This window comes from Chrysemys picta, chromosome 12 (assembly GCF_011386835.1).
Source record: "Chrysemys picta bellii isolate R12L10 chromosome 12, ASM1138683v2, whole genome shotgun sequence".
Lineage (NCBI taxonomy): Eukaryota > Metazoa > Chordata > Testudines > Emydidae > Chrysemys > Chrysemys picta.
Genome location: NC_088802.1, coordinates 50,598,473 through 50,618,229, shown reverse-complemented (window position 1 = coordinate 50,618,229; position 19,757 = coordinate 50,598,473). Strand labels below are relative to the sequence as shown.

General features: G+C 37.8%; 1 protein-coding gene across 4 annotated transcripts in view; it reads left to right on the top strand.

Annotated features, from left to right (window-relative positions):
- Nucleotides 1-19,757, top strand: part of PRKCA (protein kinase C alpha) — a 304,778-nt gene that overhangs the window by 117,012 nt on the left and 168,009 nt on the right. For 3 of the 4 annotated variants that reach the window (XM_008167621.4, XM_008167620.4, XM_065563654.1), the window contains exon 3: nt 15,796-15,878. The exons of the other annotated variant lie outside the window; for it this stretch is intronic. In XM_008167621.4, the coding sequence (XP_008165843.1) occupies nt 15,796-15,878 (83 nt within the window). The remainder of the gene's footprint in view (nt 1-15,795; nt 15,879-19,757) is intronic. 4 annotated transcript variants of the gene reach the window in all.

Here is a 19,757-nt window from a genome sequence, read left to right as displayed (position 1 = left end):
CTTGTTTGAAAGTATTGAGTATTTTGCTTGCAGTGATGCTGATTGCTTTTTTTCCCGGCTTACAAAGATAACATGTAAGCAGGACACTGGGAGAGAGTTGTGCATCATCTCCATAATGACTTGTTAATTCAGTACACATTTGATTAAATCAAATTAATTAGTCTATTATGATTACTCAACTGTTAGTTCAGATAATCCTAAACACAGGCTACTGTGCTACATCTGGAAATTGATTTAAATGAGTAGTCTTAATAGAAGCTTACTATGCATTTTTGAAAGAGAGTGCACTTAAACCTTCCATATAAAAGTATTTATGGGAGTGTTAGTCTGATAGTTGATTTTACTGATGTGCACTACACTTTATTATGATGACCTCTTTCTATGTTGCTTATTGATGTCTTTACTGATCGTTTTCCAAGTACGGTCCACTCCACTTAAGTGCATTAAAGGTCACCTCTTGATATTCTTACTCACTGCTTCCTCAGTTCTTTCTTGTGCAAACTTCAATGGGAGTTTTCTATTTGTGAAGGGGGTGTGTATGTGTGAGTGAGAGAGAGCGCGAGAGAGTCCTCACCCCAGGTGCTAGACTAATATAATTGAAACCGATGGATGGAATGCGTCATGGCAATAAAAGAGATTCTTCCTACATTGCCCCAACACTATCAGCCATAATATAGAGTTTATCACATAGAAGGGAGAGAATCAGATCAATACAATACAATTCCTTGGTGGTAAAGTAGAAGCCGTCCACTAGGAACTAGAATGAGACTACAAATGCTTCATAAAAATCCACTTAATAGCTAATGTGCCTAATGGATCCTTTGTAATATGTGGAACACCTGTACAATTTGGATTCAGTCCAATTCTTCCTTATATTTGGCTGATTCTCCCTGCATATTTTCCTGGATCATTCCACTTTGTGTTGTTTCCTAGTTGATTATTCATCATGTTCTGGAGTGTCACTGATAGATTATGTTGGTTATCCATAAGCTGCTTGAGTTGTTGCCTGAGCATTGATCAACAGTCATTGAGAAGACTACTAAGCAACTCTATTAGTTAACAATCTACAGCTTTTCTTTAAGGCAATCCTCAAGACCCTAAAATAGGATTTCCTATAAGGGGCCATCGGTTGTGATGGGGATCCTTTTGGACAGTAGTGACCATGTACTTTTTGGACAAAAGAGGAATTGATCCATCCATTTTGGATGCTTTGTAGAGGAATTAGTTGTTTTAGAGAGAACTTTTAAACACAGCATAAAAAATTAATGGATTTAACAATTGTAATGAGATATAACACGAAGATAACATATTAAGATATGTGGGCTAAAAAACTCAGTTTTATGAGGGACCTTGGCAAGAACATTTCTCATGATTTTTTTTATTTATTTATTTAGCCTGTTATTTACTGAGAAGAAGCTGTTTTGGCATTTTAAATAAAAATTAAAACAATCAGTGGTGTATCATGGACAAGTTTATTGTTCCTGACATACTATTTATCCACTAAGTATACAAGCCATATTTGCTGGTGATACGATGAACATATTGATTTGCTTTCAAGAGAATGTCTGGCTTGTCTGCTAGATACCTTGAAAAGGTGTCAGGTTAGTGCTTATCCATATAATGCGTCTTTAAGCTGTATGGGACATCCAGGGTTACACTTCATCATGCAATCTCCTTGGTTTCCTTGGAAGGAAAAAGTAATTTCAGGGGGCCGTACTCAGAAGGGACATGGTGTAACTTTCATCTTCAGGATCGCTCAGTGTGTGAATTGCACCAGCTTACCACCTTCTTCAAAGCTATTGTGGCAGTGTTGCTAAAAAAGCCATTAACACAACTCAAATCCAGTGAGTCTGTAAGAAACCTGAGAAACTTGTTCTTTACCCTTGCTGCGGTTAACTAAATGTCCACACTTGACCCTGTAGAATCAAATAAATTAAAATGTCCTATAACACGTACAACAGATTTGAAAGAAAAAAATCAGGGAAGCATTATGTCATGTCACAGGCAATATAAAACTATTTCTTAACACATTCCAAAGGTTTACCAGTAATAATTAAAAACATGTAAATGCAAATCCCCAAATATAATTGATTTATAAAATAGATGCAAATTTCCTGAACATGATAAAGATCTTTGAGAAGGAGGATAAAGAAACTACCAGAAATGTCTGGCAAAATGTGTGATGATTTCATAACAATTACTCAAGTTGTTTAGAGGTAGAGTTGGCGCTAAGTAGTGTAGGATCTCAGGATGGCGGGAAAGCATTACATAGCCAAATCAGCTCCCTTCCAGTGATGTTGTGGTTCCTGAGAAACAATTAGTTAAAGATTGTGCAATCTTTTTGATGTAGGTGTTCTTGCAGCCTCTCCAAAGGTAGGTCACAACTGCTACAGAAGTAAGCAGTTGTCAAAGCAGACAAAAAATCTGATTCTTTTTTTGACTATAATGAAGGATGTGAAGAAACTACCCTCCCACATGACTGCTTATGCAAGCCTAAATCAAGCTATTCTTTTCACTAGAGAGGGAAATTGGAAGTCAAAAATATCTTTGGTTCCTAAAATGTGCCTCAGCTGTGAGTAATATTAATAGCAATTCTAGTCAGTGATCTTTCAATAAGTGAAACAAACTACCCAAATGATAATTGCAGGATTCATTGGGATTTAGACAGATTAGCAGACTAGGCTATCAAGTGGACAGTATTCATTGAGCTAGAACCTCAGCTGGTATAAAATCAGCCTAGCTCAGCTGAAGTCAGTGGAGCAATGCCAGTTTACACCAGATGAAGATCATGCCCAAAATATCTAACTCTGCAATGCAGGAAATGCAAACAATAGAAACCATTACTGCATAGAATGATGTTATGTGGAAAAAACAGCTGGTGAAAGACTGAAGTGTGCTTAGTAAGAGCTTTTTGAAGTCAGACAGTGTAAGGCTGTGAATAAGGCTAGTAGGGAACATCAGTGAGGTCAAGAACTATAAACTGAAATTAAATAAAAACGTACCTTAAAACACCCTACTCAGTTCTTGCTTCTTCCTGAAGCCGAAGGACTTTTTATGTATTGGAGAAGGGAAAGAGAACTATTAGAACCTCCTCAGAAAATGAGCTGTTATGAAACTTTGAGGGAATCAAGTTTGTATTTCCACAGAATTCGGGGAGTCTAGTGAATAAATTGCAAACCAGTAAAAATCTGGGAAGACCTTTATTTAAGAACAATGAGGAGTCCGGTGGCACCTTAAAGACTAACATGGCTATCCCTCTGATACTACTTTTAAGACTTGTTTTAAGATTTTTAAGATAAGGAGATAAAAAATGCAGAAAACAAATCTTGATTGCTATGTATATTTAGCATTATAATAAATTATTATTATTTCACTTTGATCTGCTTGCACATTGAAAGTAACATGCTTTATTTTAAGGCTACCATTCTGAAATATAGGAATGATCTTTCTTTGCTGGAACTTAAAATTACGAAAGTGATAGATTCCTAGGGTAGTGAAAAAAGCAGAATGTAAAGAGGAAAAAATTTTGTGGAAGATATTCAGACACCATGGTGATGGGAAACCTTATAAAAACCTAGATAGAATAAGTGTGAGATACTTGCTTTATAGATGGTGCTTTATTCAGATCCATATAATGGTTTGGGTTATGAATGTGAAATATCCAGCGTATTCATGCTTGCTTAAGTTATTATATGTACCACATTTTAATAAAATGATGATGTTGGTTTCATTTTGAACATTACACTAGAACTTTTAAAAATAATTCAGTACAAATAACTGTTTCTCAAAGTAAACTCTCTCAAGTTCACTGTTTTTTTTTTGTATCAGCACTTGTGGAGGGCATATGATCTCTGTTGTGTGACAGGTTATAAGATAATAAAGGGAAAGTGAATTCTAGTTTAGTCATCGTAACCATCCATTTTAGCTTCACTAGACGCAATAAATCGATCCCCGATAGATCGATCGCTACCCACCGATCCAGCGGGTAGTGAAGACGTGCCCTTATACAATATACTTTATCTACACTGGGAAAATGAATAGTGTTTTAAAATATATTAATTAGCAGGCTAATTAAAATATGTTAATTAAACATGTTAATCACCTAGTACAGAAAAACAGTTATATTTAATGATATAACTATGCTCAGCCAATGCATTTTTAATGCCACTCATATATTGAAAAAGGTTTAAAAAAAAAAACCCTGTCCACCATCCCTTTCGAACCACTTTGGAAATGACTGCACTACACTGTACCTTAAGTGGGGGGGCCCATTGTCCAGCTTGCTGGGGGGAGTGGAGATAGCACTTTTCGGGCAAGGGAGGGGGAGAGGCTCAGAAGCTGCTGCAAAAGGGGGGGGGGGGGAGTTGGTCAGCGTGGCAAAATACCATGTTTGCCGTGGGCATCATGCTAGTCGCTCGTCTGGAAAGGAATTTTTCCCTCACCATTAGATTGGCCTAGGTGGAGTGGGGGGTTTTCACCTTCCCCACAGGGTGCAGGGAGGGCTTTGTTACGGTGAAGGGAAGGGAATGTCACAGTTAATTACGTAAGTGTGGGGCGGATGTCCAGTGCAGATATTCATTAAGGAAGATGTACAGTCACCAGATAAATGGCTTGGTAAAGGACTTAAAAGGAGGTGTTTGTTAAAGGAGCGGAACTGGGGAGGAGTGCGGTTGGTACTCCTATGACTGGTACAGCAGGGAGCCAAGCCCCCTTTCTTATAGCCCACCTTAACCTTAGTTCGAGGGGTGGCGATGGTAAGGACCCGGCAATGGGTTGGCTGGGGGACCTGGATGGAAAAAGGGTGGGGGGAGGGCTGATCGAAGCCTGCCATTGAGATATTGAATGAATATGAAGCTACCTGCCACTGTACAGTTTTATCTCCCCACATCTAATAATAAAGTTGTGGCCTGATTAATTTTGACTCATTTTATGGTTTTCATCTAAGTGGATGGTGTGGAATTTTTTGTTGGCACTCTAATCACCAATTTTATATTCTTGTTCCTCTAAAAAAAAAATCATTACAAAGTATATGAAACAAAATATGTTAGATATTTATCAGTAAATTGTCTTATTAGCTTAGTGTCAACAACAACAACAACAACAACCCCTTAGACCTAGGACTGGTAGTTAAACTTTAGCGTTCTATACGAACCATAAACTAGATATTAAACTGATGTCATAGATACATAAACGTTAAAAGTAGGGGCTGTTATGATCATCTAATCTGACTTCTCTATAACACAGGCCAGAGAATTTCACCCAGGGATTCCTGCATCAAGCCCAAAATTTGTAGTTGAGCTAGCGCATGTCTTTTAGAAAGATATGCTCTCTTGAGAAATGCATGTCAAATGCTTTCTGAATATTCTGTTGATTCAATTAAATGTTTTGATAATAAGCAGCTTGTATTTTGAATGCGTTTAGCAGATCTGATCTTAAAAGGTGTATGTTGTGAAACACAAACAAATTGTTGTGTAAATCAAATCCTGTGCTTTTTTTTTTTTTTTTGTACTGCATTGTTAGGGTGACCAGATAGCAACTGTGAAAAAACGGTATAGGGGGAGGGAGGATAATAGGCGGCTATATAAGAAAAAGTCCCCCAAAACAGGACATCTGGTCACCCTATGCATTGTGAAAGTACATATTGGCCTCCAAATGTATGCTGTATTTTTTGGTTTTCATTTATTTTTGTTACTCGAGCCTTATATTTTCATAATATATTTATCATACTTAGGAAATATTATCTCCAACTTTATTCCACATCCATGAATGGCTTGGTGGAAAAGGCAGATGAAAATGTCTCATCTCAGATAAATAGCCAGAGACATATTTAGATTTTTTTTCAGGTTCCAGGTTAATTACATTGGCAGCAAAAAATCAACCAACCAAAATAAACAAAAAGAAAAACAAAAGAATGTGGGGAGGGAAAATTTTTTTCAACACAACATAAAATCATGAATTTAGTGAATAAGCTCTCTTCCTTGTTTGTTTTTCAGAGAGGTTACGTTGTTTTCTTTTTCTCTGTCAAAATATTAGCTGTTTTCATCATGCTTTAAAAACAGCTCATGTTGTTTGGGATTGAAAGTGATTCTTCTTTGCCTTCCATGAGGCTATTTTATCTAGCTCTTAGTTGAATTGCCTGGTTAAAGGAACAAAGTTCTGAGTTATAATATGCAGAAGAAAATTTCCCAATACTTACTGTCGGATGTAGGGGTGGGGAACATTTTTTCTATTAGGGGCCATTGACCCACAGAGAAAAATCAATCGTTGGCCACACCCAGCCCCGTGGGGGTGAAGGGGGAGAGAAGAAGCTCAGGGCTTTCCCCCACAGTGGGGTGAGCCAACGCTCGTGGCTCCAGCCCTGCGCGTGGGGTGGGGTGGGGTGTGCGGAGGCTCAGGGCTTCCTCTGGGCTGGGGCCAGAAATGAGGGGTTCAGGAAGCAGGTTCTGGGCTGGGGTTGGGGTGTGGGAGGGGGTGAGGTTCAGGCTGGGGGTGGGGCTGAGGCCGAGGGCTTGGAGTGTGGAAGGGGGTTCCGACCTGGGGTAGGGGTTGCAGTACAGGTGGCGGTGCGGGCTCTGGGAGGGAGTCAGGGTGCGGGAAAGGGGGGTTTTGAACTGGGGCAGGGGATTGGGGGTGCAGATAGAATGTGAGGCTCTGGGAGGGAGTTTGGGTTTGGGAGGGAGCTCAGGGCTTGGGGTTGGAGTGTGGGTGGGGTGCAGGGTCTGGGAGGGAGTTAAGGTGCGGCAGAGGGCTCTGGCCAGGTGGCGCTTACCTGAAGCAGCTCCCGGACGGCGGAGCTAAGGCAGGCTCCGCGCTGCTCCCGGAAGCGGCAGGCGTGTCCGGCCCCTAGGCAGAGGGGTGGCCAGGGGCTCTGCGTGGTGCATGCTGCCCGCACCCGCAGCTCCCATTGGCCGAGGTTTCCGGCCAATGGGAGCTGCGGAGCTGGCACGGGGGGCCGGAGGCAGCATGCGGGGCTTCCCTGATCATTCCTCTGCCCAGGAGCTGCAGGGGGAAGGGAGGGTGCTGGCACTCTGGGCTTCTGGCCTTCGGCGTGGGGACTTGCCACAGGCCAGATTAAATTAAGCAGTGGGCCAGAGGTTCCCCACCCTGGTTTAATTGTAATGCTCAGGTGAACCTCATAATCCCATCTGATAGGTAGGAGCAAGAAAAGAGCAGTTTCTTCAGGCTCTTCTCGCCACCCTTTCTAACCCAGTCCCCAACAGGCATTACCCATCACTTCCTGGGTGGGTGGAGAGTGCTACTTTACACCTCTCCTAGCCTGCAGTTTTAGGTCATGTCCCTGTAAATACTTCGTGTGCAGAAGTTTTCAGAGTGGAGAGCTGGCCCCCCTGGGGGGGGGCATGGAATGTATTCTGGGAGGGGTAGGATGTGAGAAGCTTTAGGGGGGGAAATTGGGATATGATAGAGGTCTATAAAATCATGACTGGTGTGGAGTAAGTAAATAAGGAAGTGTTATTTACTCATAACACAAGAACTAGGAGTCACCAAATGAAATTAATAGGCAACAGGTTTAAAACAAACAAAAGGAAATATTTCTTCATACAATGTACTGTGAACCTGTGGAACTCTTTGCCAGAGGATGTTGTGAAGGCCAGGACTGTAACTGGATTAAAAAAAGAACTAGATAAATTAATGGAGGTTAGGTCCATCAATGGCTATTAGCCAGGGTGGGCAGGCATGGTGTCCTTAGCTTCTGTTTGCTAACCTGTCGGAAGACAGGATACTGGGCTAGATGGACCTTTGGTCTGACCCAGTATGGCCGTTCTTATGTGCACATTTTACGAACAGCAATGAATAACTAGCAAAAGCGGATTCCTCCAGACATATCAGGTCCTCAGGTGGCGCTGTGCCTTTTGACAGATTCTGTTAAGCTTTCATCACATTATACAGAGTTGTTGCTATCTGTATGTTAATCCATTTGCTATGACAAGGTGTGCACATTTAATTTTAAGCATCGACCACGATAGCAGTTTTGCTTTTGATCTTATTACAATGGATCGTTGGCTTTGTTTGAATCAATGCCTTACTGTTTTAATATTTAGTGAGAGTTGCATATTTTTTATTGGTATATATGTTTGTGTGGTGGGGAGGGGAGGGGGTCGTAAACTACTGCAGACACAAAGAAGGGGTGCATGATCAAATACATTTGAGATGCACTGCTCTGTGTATGCCTCTGTTCTTGCTCATATAAATCCTAAGGCCTGGTCTACACTGTGGGGGGGAGGGGTGTCAATGTAACATAAGCAACTTCAGCTACGGGAATACCGTAGCTGAAGTTGACATCGCTTATTCCGACTTACCTCCTGTCCTCATGGCGCGGGATCGACGGCCGCGGCTTCCCTGTCGACTCTGCTACTGCTGCTCGCTTTGGAGTTCCGGAGTCAACGGGGAGCACGTTCGGGGATCGATATATCGCATCTTAACGAGACGCGATATATCGATCCCCGATAAATCGATCGCTGCCTGCCGATACAGCGGGTAGTCTGGACGTACCCTGTGTGAAAGTGCTCTAATAGTTGCCAATTTCACAACTGCCTACAGGAGATTCCCAATACCACCAGTGAACCAAGACCAGTTTTCACACTGGTATAGCTTAAACAAGCAATGAGCAGTAGCAGAGACCCTTGTCTTTCTAGGTCTGAAAATTACAGCACAGCAATAGTTTACACTTATTTCATATTTGAAGGATTAGGACCCAATTCCTCAATTCACTGAACATGGGTGCACAGTTGTGTCTCCGTGGAATCCTAGTGACTTCAGTAAGGCTCTGTATGCAGAGAAATGCAGGATTGGGGCTTTTATAACCAGGAGGTCTAGAAATGTTGTTGTTATTAAATGAAAGCTTAGATTCTGCAAGCTGCGGCTGACCTCACTGATGAGTAGACACATCCTGACTCTACAGCATTTGCAGTTTTAGAAGTACAGTGCTTCTGATAGTTTGGTTTCTTATTTTTAGGCAAGTAATGTTTCATTTTAAGAAGTAAATTTTTTGTTGTTGTTTATGAAAATTATCATGAATTTCTAGCATCATTTGACTTTTTCTGAATTCATGCATTCAAGGGGGCAGGGGCACAGGCCCTACCTGCCTCTGCTTGCTGGTCTTCTGGTGAATTGGAAGGCTGTTACTTACCTACACAGTTTGGTATATCTATTTGCAATTAGCAGGAAAGCTTGGTCTATCACTAGGTTCCCCGTTAGTGGTCTGCTGCACCAATCTATTCATGCCTCTCTTTTCAAGTGGGACAAGGTGGCCTATTTTTCCCACTCTCTCTGCTAGGACATGATAACCGTTTTACTGAGGTTCTGTTGAGTTTCCACTTAAGTTCTCTGCTGCCTTATGTATGCTTTGTGCTTTAAAAGGGCCAGTTTCACAAAGCTGAAAACAAGTAGGAGCCAGATCAGCTGAGAGGAATAGTTTAATCAGAAAAATGTAAATGATAATAGGGAATTGTTTTAAGAATGCTTTACCCCAAAATGCCCCAAAAGCAATAGACCCACAATCAAGGGAAAAGGCCATATTGGTTAAAAAACTGACCTGGTTTAAAGGGGAAGTGAAGATAGCTAAAATAATAAATAATTATTGCTAAAAAATAATATATAATGACTAGAAGAAAGGGAAAGCTGATAGTAGTGAATATAAATCAGAAGTGAGGAATTGTAGACAATCGCTAAAGGAAGCAAAAGGACACAAGGAGAAATCTATGACCAGAATAGTCAGGGTCAATAAGGAGTTTTTTAATAACATTAGCAACAAAAAAAAATCCTAATAATGGTATCAGTCCATTAATATATGTAAATAGTAGAATTAGCATTGATAAATACAAAAAAGGCAGATGTGTTCAATAAATATTTCTGTTTTATATTTGGGAAAAAACAGATGATGTAGTCATATCATATGATGTTGATACTCTTTCTATTCCACTAGTACATCAGGAGGTACTAAAGTCAGACATTTGAAAATCAGCTGGTCCAGATAACTTGCATCCAAGAGTTTTAAAAGAGTTGGCTGAGGTGCTTGCTGGACCACAAAGCCTTGGAGCAATGACGATGTTCCTAAGACTGGAAGAAAGCTAATGTTGTACCAATATATAAAAAGGATAGACATAGCGACCTGGGTAATCATAGGTCTGTCAGTCTGACATTCATCCTGGGCAAGATAATGGAGCAGCTAATATGGGACTTGATTAATAAGACTTAAAGAAGAGTAATAATTAATGGCAATCAGCACAGATTTATGGAAAATAGATCTTATCAAACTAGATTTTTTTAATGAGATTACAAATTTAGATGATAAAGATAATAGTGCTGATGTAAACAAGGATATTTATAAAGTGTAGAGGGTTCAGAGAATAGCCATGAGAATGACTGAAGAATTAGAAAACATGCCTTTTGGTGATAGACTCAAGGAGCTCATTCTATTTAGCTTAACAAAGAGAATGTTATAGGGGTGACTTGATTGCAGTCTGTAAGTACCTACATGGGGAACAAATATTTAGTAACAGGTCTTCAGTCTAGTAGAGAAAGCTATAACATGATCTAATGTTTGGAAGTGGAAGCTAGACCAGTTCAGACCGGAAATAAGATGTACATTTTTAACAGTGAGGGTAATTAACCAGTGGAACAGTTTACCAAGGATCATGATGTATTCTTCATCACTGGCTGTTTTAAAATCAAAATTGGATGTTTTTCTAAATTATATATGCTCAAGGAATTATTATGGGGGGAATTGTATGGCCTGTATTATACAGGACATCAGCCTAGATGATCACAGTGGTCCCTTTGGGCCTTGGAATCTATGTATCCATGGCCTAGCTTACAATATAATGTTGTGAAATCCCTCTCTCTGTTCTCATGAGAACTGTTAAATGGCAGTAAATGAGAGCATGACTCGTTACCCGGTATTCCCAAATCTCAAAGTTATAGAGCTGGAATGAATTAATGAAGTACAGAGCAAAGGCAGTCACTGTTCTAGCAAAACTTGCCCCCACCTCCTTCATAAATTTCAGTTTACCCTTCATTGCTCTATTTGTCATCCAGATTAATTCTCTTCCTACCATATGTTTTTTCCATGACTGATCTTGAACTCGTTATAAAACTAAAATTGTATTCTTTTCACTGTTAACCTTCTGTACATGTTCTATCAATTGTAACTCTGCGGCTTTTCAAAATGAGCTAGATTTTGATAAATTAAACTTTTTCATTTAAACAGAAGGTATATACACTGTTTTTTGTTTGTGTTTTGTCCTCAGAAAAAACATTCTACTTCTTTAGAAATTATTCAAATGTTAGTCTGGGCATTCTAGAAATGCTCAGCTAAAAACCAATCATAACGTATGTGCAGGGTGCCATTACTTAGCATTTAATACATATGAAACATTTGTTTGTTTTTCTTACAGCTCTACAACGGATCCCAGAAAAATATTGTTTTCTGAGATAAAAAACTGAACCGGGTTATTTTATTTTAATATGCAAATATAATATACAATAGATTTTTTTCTATTACTAAAGACATTGAAGTCCAGCTATTACGCTGCTATAGAGCGTACCATCTCCCCCCTAATTTATGATGACATTTAATTTATCTATTCCAGACAGGAGAGTTCATGTAAAAAAACATAAATTATAGCAAAGTTCAAAGCATAATAATAAATTTAACTCTTTTTATTTCAATACCGGTAAAAGAATTTATACCCTTTTATTAAATGCAATTAAAGAGAATGTTGTGTTAAATGGTAACATTTTGACACTTTCATCTATGAGAAACTGTTTGTACGATATACAAATACATCACCAACCTGAAGCCCCTGTCCTAAAAACATTTATGCATTTGAGAAACTTTATGCACCTGAACAGAATAATTGAGTTGAATGAGGCTGCTGATATACGTAAATGTGTGCAGGATCATGATATAAGTCTGCATATTAATGGAAAACTTTGTTCAATAAAAATGAAGTAGCATTAGAATTGTAATGTCTAATACAAACTTAATTGGTCCTATATGTATGAATAAACATGTCAGTCCCTTGACTACATATTGAAAATATACTGTAAACATACCCTATTTATTGGGTATGTATCCTATTTTGTGTGAGGAGACAGAAAACCATTACAAGCAATGCATTCTTTTGCATTGTGATAATCCTCTTAGTCTTAAATGTGCTAATGCATTTTCAATAGACTTTGCACTCCCTGCACATAAGTCAAGTTGCACATTGATTTATGACTCTGAAAATGAACTTTAACAAGTGAAATATGTTTTTAAGATGACACATTTAAAACATGAGGTCAAATGTATTTCGGCCATGTGGGATCTTTAGCAACAGAGCAATTGTACTTCCTTAAAACCAAAAGGTAGCGGCCTACTGAAAGATTTAATACTTCAACTTCTTTGTACTTATCTTTCACTGTTCATTTCCATGTAAAGTGCAGTATTCAGACACGTTACATCCTTTGTGACAGAATGGATTGCATTTGTCTAGTTTGCCCTCAAAGCATACAGAGATCACTGACTGCTAGAAAACTTTTTTTCTCAGTACTCATTTATCTTTTTTTTTTTTGTACCATTTTATTTCATTTCTCTGAATTGAATAAAATTATAGCTCTGTGTATGTGCACTGATGTAGGTATGGTAATGTGGAACTTTCATTAGTGGTGTTATAGATCTGCTATAAAAATAGAGCTGGCAAACTGTTAGAGAACATTAGTCCTCAAGTGATGCAGTTTTGCTAACTGCATATTAAAATTAATGTTTGCAATATTGTTGTAGCCATGTTGGTCCCAGGATATGAGAGAGACAATGTGGATGAGATAATATCTCTTACTGGACCAACTTCGTTTGGTAGAAGAGACAGACAAGGTTTCGAGCTACGCAGAGACTTGGTCAACAAACTGCCAAATTCATCATTGGTGTAACAGTTGAAGTCCATACAAAATGAAGCTGCATCAAGGATGAATTTTCACATTTTGCTAACTAATCACTACATGGATGTTTGACCTCCATGCCCATAATAGGCAGTGGTATTAAGTAACATTTACACATTTGATGTTAAATACTGCATGATATTTTGTGGGTACTGTGGCTTCCTCTTTACTGAAAACAGTTGTAGCTATCTAGTAACTCCTATTATCACTACCGCGATATGGTATCATAACATGGTCTCTTTTGCCACTATAATACATTTACTGTACTACAGTCTGTCCTACCCTAAAATACAGGTAGTAACCATTCTTTCAGCTGTAAAGGACCACAGGACATATTGTTGATTTGATGTTATATCATTTTGTAAGTGGTTACTTGTTTTCACATTGTTGACAGTTAGCTCTTTGCATTTTACATTATCTGATCATGTTTAATTTTGCTTAAATTTTGATGATTATTATGATACATATTGAGGCGCTGCATTTGATTGCTGATGAAGCTGAAAGGATTTTATAGGAATATGGTAATAGACCTTATTGAACACTTGGCTGCAAATAGCCAAGTGAGACTAGAAAACGTATTTCTCTGTATCAAATTACTTCAGTAAATTTTATGAATCGGCTGTATGCATGTTGACAACTTTTGAATGCATGAAGAAAGCAATTTACTGTTTATTCATGTGTGTCTTGCAGCATAAAAGCCATCACAGATAAATTGTCGTGAAACTCGTTCTGATGAAAAGTTACATATTGAGATTGTAATTTTATAGTCTTGAAGTATGTTATGTCTTTGAAAATAGCAATGAGGACTGATTCTCATTACTGGTGTTGACAGTTTATGCATCATCCGACCTAAAGAATATAATTAAGCATGTAATATCTCTTTGCGTATTATACAGTATTTATAACTTCTAATGTGTCTAACATTATGGTTTTTCAGATAACCACAGAGATCTTTTAGATTTCTCCTTCTGTCAGAGACTGATAGAGATTTACAATTGTAACTCAGCTTAATGACATGTCTTGCCTCAGAATTGATGAATAAGTAGCACTGGCCACTTCAAATAGTGCACCTTTGTAGGGTAGGACTTATGGGGGACAAAAGCTCCCTCTTGGACAATTCCTGTCGCCTGTAAAAGGCGGCAAAATTGATTGTTGTGGGCAAAGAAAGGCTCTGCAAGGAGGAAATAAATCCTTTTCCTGCTTCAAATACACATCTCCTTAAACCCATGAGTACTTATTAGGAGGCCACATACATACCTGTTGGCAGTGGCGAATTTTCAGGGGAATTGTGGGGAATGTCTGAAGTGGAGCCAACAATGGCCATGTTTATGTCCCATGAGACACGCCAACTGACTACATGAAATACATGAGAAGCTAAATTAGGAAAAAGTAAATACTCACTTGCATTTAAGTTTTGAAAAAGCTCTTCATTATTGTATTTAACGTGACAAATCCTGATCCAGTTTGCCAATCAACAGTTATGTGACTTTTAGTCCAAGTGCGCATTTAAAGAGTCAAAGTTACTTTAAACTTTAGGCTTAACAAAAGTTAACCACAGCAATGCAACAGTCATTTAAAAATATTAAAAATAATGCTCCTAACATAATTTTAAATAAGCAAAAACGTTATATCATTGTAAACAGAGCACCAATCTTCACAGGGTAATGTCTATATTTCTGTATGCCCCAAAGTCCAGATTTTGAAACAAGTTACTTGGCTTGATAGTGTCCACTTACATAGTAGGGAAGAATAATTCCTGGGTAAAATGCTTTGGACTATGTTATTCTGGCCTTTAAATTTGTGAATTCTCTTTCCATTCACTCTTTCTCCTCTTCCCACTTGCCCTGTCCTCACTCACCATATTTATAGGGAAAATTATGTATAGAGCTATGACATCTCTGCATTTGTTTAGGATTTCCTCTAGCTGTAACAAGGTAGAGCATTTTTGAGGTAGAATTGTCTGAAGTTTTTTTATGGCTTAAGTGTTACAAATAAGCTCCGTAGTTTCTTCCTGAATTATTAAGTAGTTGAATCTAATCAAGAACTTTCAGTCTGACATAGAATAAAATAGAGTGTAATCTATAAATAATGATTTAGAGGAGTTTCCTTACAAGTTGCCCTGTCTAAAATGGTTCTAGCAGGATGTTTATGCAATGTGATGATGCTTAAATCAAAGTTACCAGAGAGAATACACTGACTGATGTAACATAACTAGTGTTTGCAAGGTATATACACAAGAGAACCACCTTTTTCATAAGACTGCATGAACAGTAGTAATATCCTTGTAATTTTGTATTCACCTAAGGCGCGGAACATAAAAACATTAACATGTAACCAGGAAAATATTGGTTCTGACCAAGTGGCTGGGTTTTCCTTTGTTTAAAAGCTGTAAGCTATAGAGTAAAAGATATAAAGATTTGAGGAGAGGCCTGCTGAAAAGTCCAAGTGTTCCATAAAATAAAATGCCAACATTGGAAGATCTGCTGGGCCTATATTACATCATGTTATAGCAGGAGAAGTTTCTTTCAAATCTGTAACCAGATAACTCCCTGTCTGCAAAACTGAAATAATATTATGTCCACAAGTCATTTTTGTAGCAGAGCAAACAGTGACTTTCATATACTTTGCAGTATTTCAAAAATGGACAAACTGTAATACCAGCACTAAACAGGTACATGCACATGTAAACATCACGGAGAATTGTCACTTTTTAATCCAAAGTATCCTAACTTTCTGAAGTTCCCTTCTCCATACACTGATTTCAGTGAAACTAAATTTGTTTCAACAGTAAAGATTTAGTAAATCTGTGCCACTCTAACTGTTGTTTCCCCTCCCCCCCCTTTTTTTTTTAACTAGTTTGCTGTTTTGTGGTTCACAAGAGGTGCCATGAATTTGTTACGTTTTCTTGTCCTGGTGCAGACAAAGGGCCTGACACTGATGTAAGTACCTTAGAACGTGATCTATTTTGATGTGTTTTTTTTTTTTAAACTGTGTTGCTCCTAACAGTAATGCTTCACTGCAAAGATCATCAAAATTGCCACTCTATAATAGAGTTTTAAGTTATTGGGAATAGAACAATATATTGAAATGAATATAAGGATGTATAGACTTGAAATATCCATTTTAGTAAGTAAAGCTGAGGTAAATATTGACCACATCATAACAGAGGGCAGTATTCCCTCAAACAAAACAGGATGGTGATATGTTCACCCAAGCAAAAAGTCAATGTTTGTAGTATTATATATACTGATATTTCTCGATGCAGGCAGTATCTCTGTTATGGCCATGCATTTTCAATACGTAAGAATTTTCCTTTTGAAATAACAAAATTAGAATTGGCTTGAGTTAGGGAGTGCTTTAAACTTGAGCTAGCTGGCCAATGGGGGAGAGAGGGAAGGTATGAATCAAAGCTCAGGTGCTCCTCATATTTGAGCTAGTAATGCAGTAGGGATACATTTACTCTGTCCTACTAACACAATAACTCTGTTGCTGGAGTGTTATTTTGCAGTTGGCCATCTCATTCAAGCTATATAGATAACTCAAACTAACTCTGCAGTGAGGACGTAACTGTTGCAGGCCTCAGTGATGTAGGGCTAAAGAGTACCTGGACTGATTTGTCACATAGCTCATGGTTACATGAAAATGTTCACTGTTTTTTGCATGGGAAGTGTGTGTGCACACGTCTAAAATATCATTGTTGTCATCCTATGTAACTTTGTTTTTCAGAATAAAAGAGGGAAATGTCTTTTTGTAGTTTGCCATTCGTTATTAAAGAATGCAATCAACAATATTAATTAATCAAAAATAAATTTCATTCTTTGAGTTAAATATAAAAAGACAGTGTAAGGAAGTAATTTCACTTTATTAATCAGCAGTAATGAAAGGTGCAATTACAATTAAATATATTTAAGCATTTATATATTTTCTTAGTTCTGAAATGGATGTGGTGTTATCACTTACAAATCTATAGTTTTATTCATTTGCCTCATCCCTTCTTTAGAAGGATGCAAATTTGAGAGTCCCGTATCCTTTAGATATTCTTCTAAGTTTTACTGGTGAACAACTGAATAGGATGTCTTTCAAATGACACATTCAAATTAATGGGGTCTAAAATTTGGGATCAGTTAGAAAATGCTCTCTCTTTTTCATGTAAAGATTTTTCTCTGGCCTGTGGTATTTATTTCAAATCATTTTTTTCTAGCAACAACATATAAACAAATCTGTAATAAGTTTGCAGGAAAGATGCAGATGCCACATAAGAGGATGAGAATGAGAAGTATGAATTTTAGCGCATGCATCAGCAGTTAATAGTGATTGTCACGGTAAATGATTAGAGCAGTATTGGACTTGAGATGAACCAACCGTTTGCTAAATATTTCAGAAGATGTTAACTGGATGGCTGAATCCAAACTTGTGGGAAATAATTTGTATAACTAGAAAGAAAATTTAAATATGGTAATTTTTACCAGCCTCATGAGCCCATTTCTTCGTATTGAACAGCGAAGAATGAGCCATTTGAAACTATTCTTAAAAATTAAAATGTTTGAAAAAAATTAGGCCTACTTTTATGTAGAAGCCAGTTTTATAACTCGCTATGCAATGGGGCAAAAAGTAATTTTATCATTGTTTTCCTAATCAGTAGAAACTTTAAAGGATCTTAATGTGGCCCTTTTTATAAATCACTTGATCACAAACTATTCTGTATTTCAAGGTGCTGTGCACATTTCATATTTACTGCACATTTTACATGTGTGTATGTACATACATATTTATAAACACCAGAAAATTATTTAATAGTATATAGTACAGTCAAATATATTTTATGTTTTAGCCCCTGGTCCTGTGCTTTAAACTGCACAACTGCAACATACTGCAGGAGAGGGATCTTGCTATGTATCTAGAGCAACACTGTCTGTAGTGTTAACACTAAGGCCCCTGCTAGAAGTTCCATATTGGTGGTCCCCTGTCCCTGCATGGAACCACATAAGTTAGTGGGGTTCCAGATAATTACAGGATTCTGCCCTTGCAGAACACATTACAATTTTGAAGATAGGTTAGTCTTCCTGAATTTTCCCTGTGTATTTAAAGTAGAACCTTGCTAATTTACAATTATGTAAAAACAACATCTTCCTCATCCCATTTCTCAGAAAGGATTCAGTCACTGAGCGCTGTGGTAAGGTTTTATATTACTAGGATATGGTGTGTTTTTTGTTTTTTACAATGTATGCTGTAATAATTATCAGTACATTAATTTCAATTACTGTATCTATGCTTCATAAATGAAAATTACTGAAATAAATTAGCAAAGTGCATTTTGTGAAGTATTATATTTGCTTTCTAGTTTGATCACTTGCAAAATACTCTAGTCTGCTGTGGTCTGGTAGTCATTAGTGAACTAGAAAGATTCTACTTCATTTTTAAGAGCTTTATCAATAGTTTTATGTATGCATAGCATTTCTGGTGAGAAACCTTTGGCTTTTTATAATTGGCCTCCAGTTCATTACAAATTGCAAGTAAAATGAGAACTTTATTGCACCCTACTGAAATAATAAACTGATGTTGCTTGTTCACATAGAAACCTTCAGGATTATAAATTCTATTATACAGTGAAGTAATTTAACATCTGTTTATAGGAACAATACATTCTGAAGTTTCCTTTGTCTGAAACACTCTGTTTTGTTGCTTATATCCCATTTAGGCTCTAGATTATAGAGCATTATCTATTGCAGATGACATGTACCAGTAAACTATACTCGTGTCACTAGATTTTAATGAGCTTCTCATGCACGTTTTTAACGTGGTATTTACTAGATCAGTAAATAATGGATGAACAAAAAGTTATATGGAGGATTATAAACTCTCTGTTGGTTATAAACTCTGAAAGCTTGGGTTGTTTTTAAGAATTTACATGTGAAATTAATAGCTTTTGTCAAAAGCAAATACGTCTTTGAAGGCTTTTCTTGTTTTGGAAAGTGAAATGAGTTTCAGGTGGTAAGCGCTGTTATCCTGATTAGACTCTGAGTCCTCTGATTTGTATAACTTTTAGTATAATTTATGCTGGAGATAAGCAGCGGCCTTCTCCAAAAGCAGTAAAATAGTACACATTTGCATAGTAGAATTATTAGTTTCTTGCAAATTCAAAACATAAGTCTGTACAAACAATCTAGCTCTCTCTTAATGATCAGTCTATGAGGGCACATTTCAGACTAGAATCTAAGGTGTCTCAAAGGAAATAAAGTACCGTATTCTCTATATACAGTATATATTTAAATATTTGTTTGTAAAGAGGAACGGCATGTGATCTGGTGATTAGAGCATGGTCCGAGTTATGAGATGAGATACAAGTACATGTGTTAAGCCTGTGCGTTATATACCTTTGCCACAGACCAGCTAGTCCTGAGTACCAGAGGCTCATAAAAGTTCAAGTCTCCTCAGCTTTCCATTTTTAAGGAATCATGGCTGCATGCATGTTTGCCACCTGAAAGTTCTCGGTTACATCTATGACGTGGAACTCAGATGCTCAGGACTACTGTGTTTTACATCGTACTCAAAACTGGATGGATAGTGTGGACATGCAGCACTGTGCCAACTTGCACCCATGTGACTAAACAGCTTCAAGTTGCAACAGTGCAATTCTTTAGTATACATGAAGCTTCATCCTGACCCAAATACCATGGCTAAATTCATCTTCCTGGGATTAAAAATAATCTTCTCCTATTGCTCTGACCTCCTTCCTTTCATCTCCTTATCTGTGTGCCCTGGCTCCCTCTTATTCCCCCTCATTCAGTTCCAGCATCTCGGCATGCCATTTAAAGCAC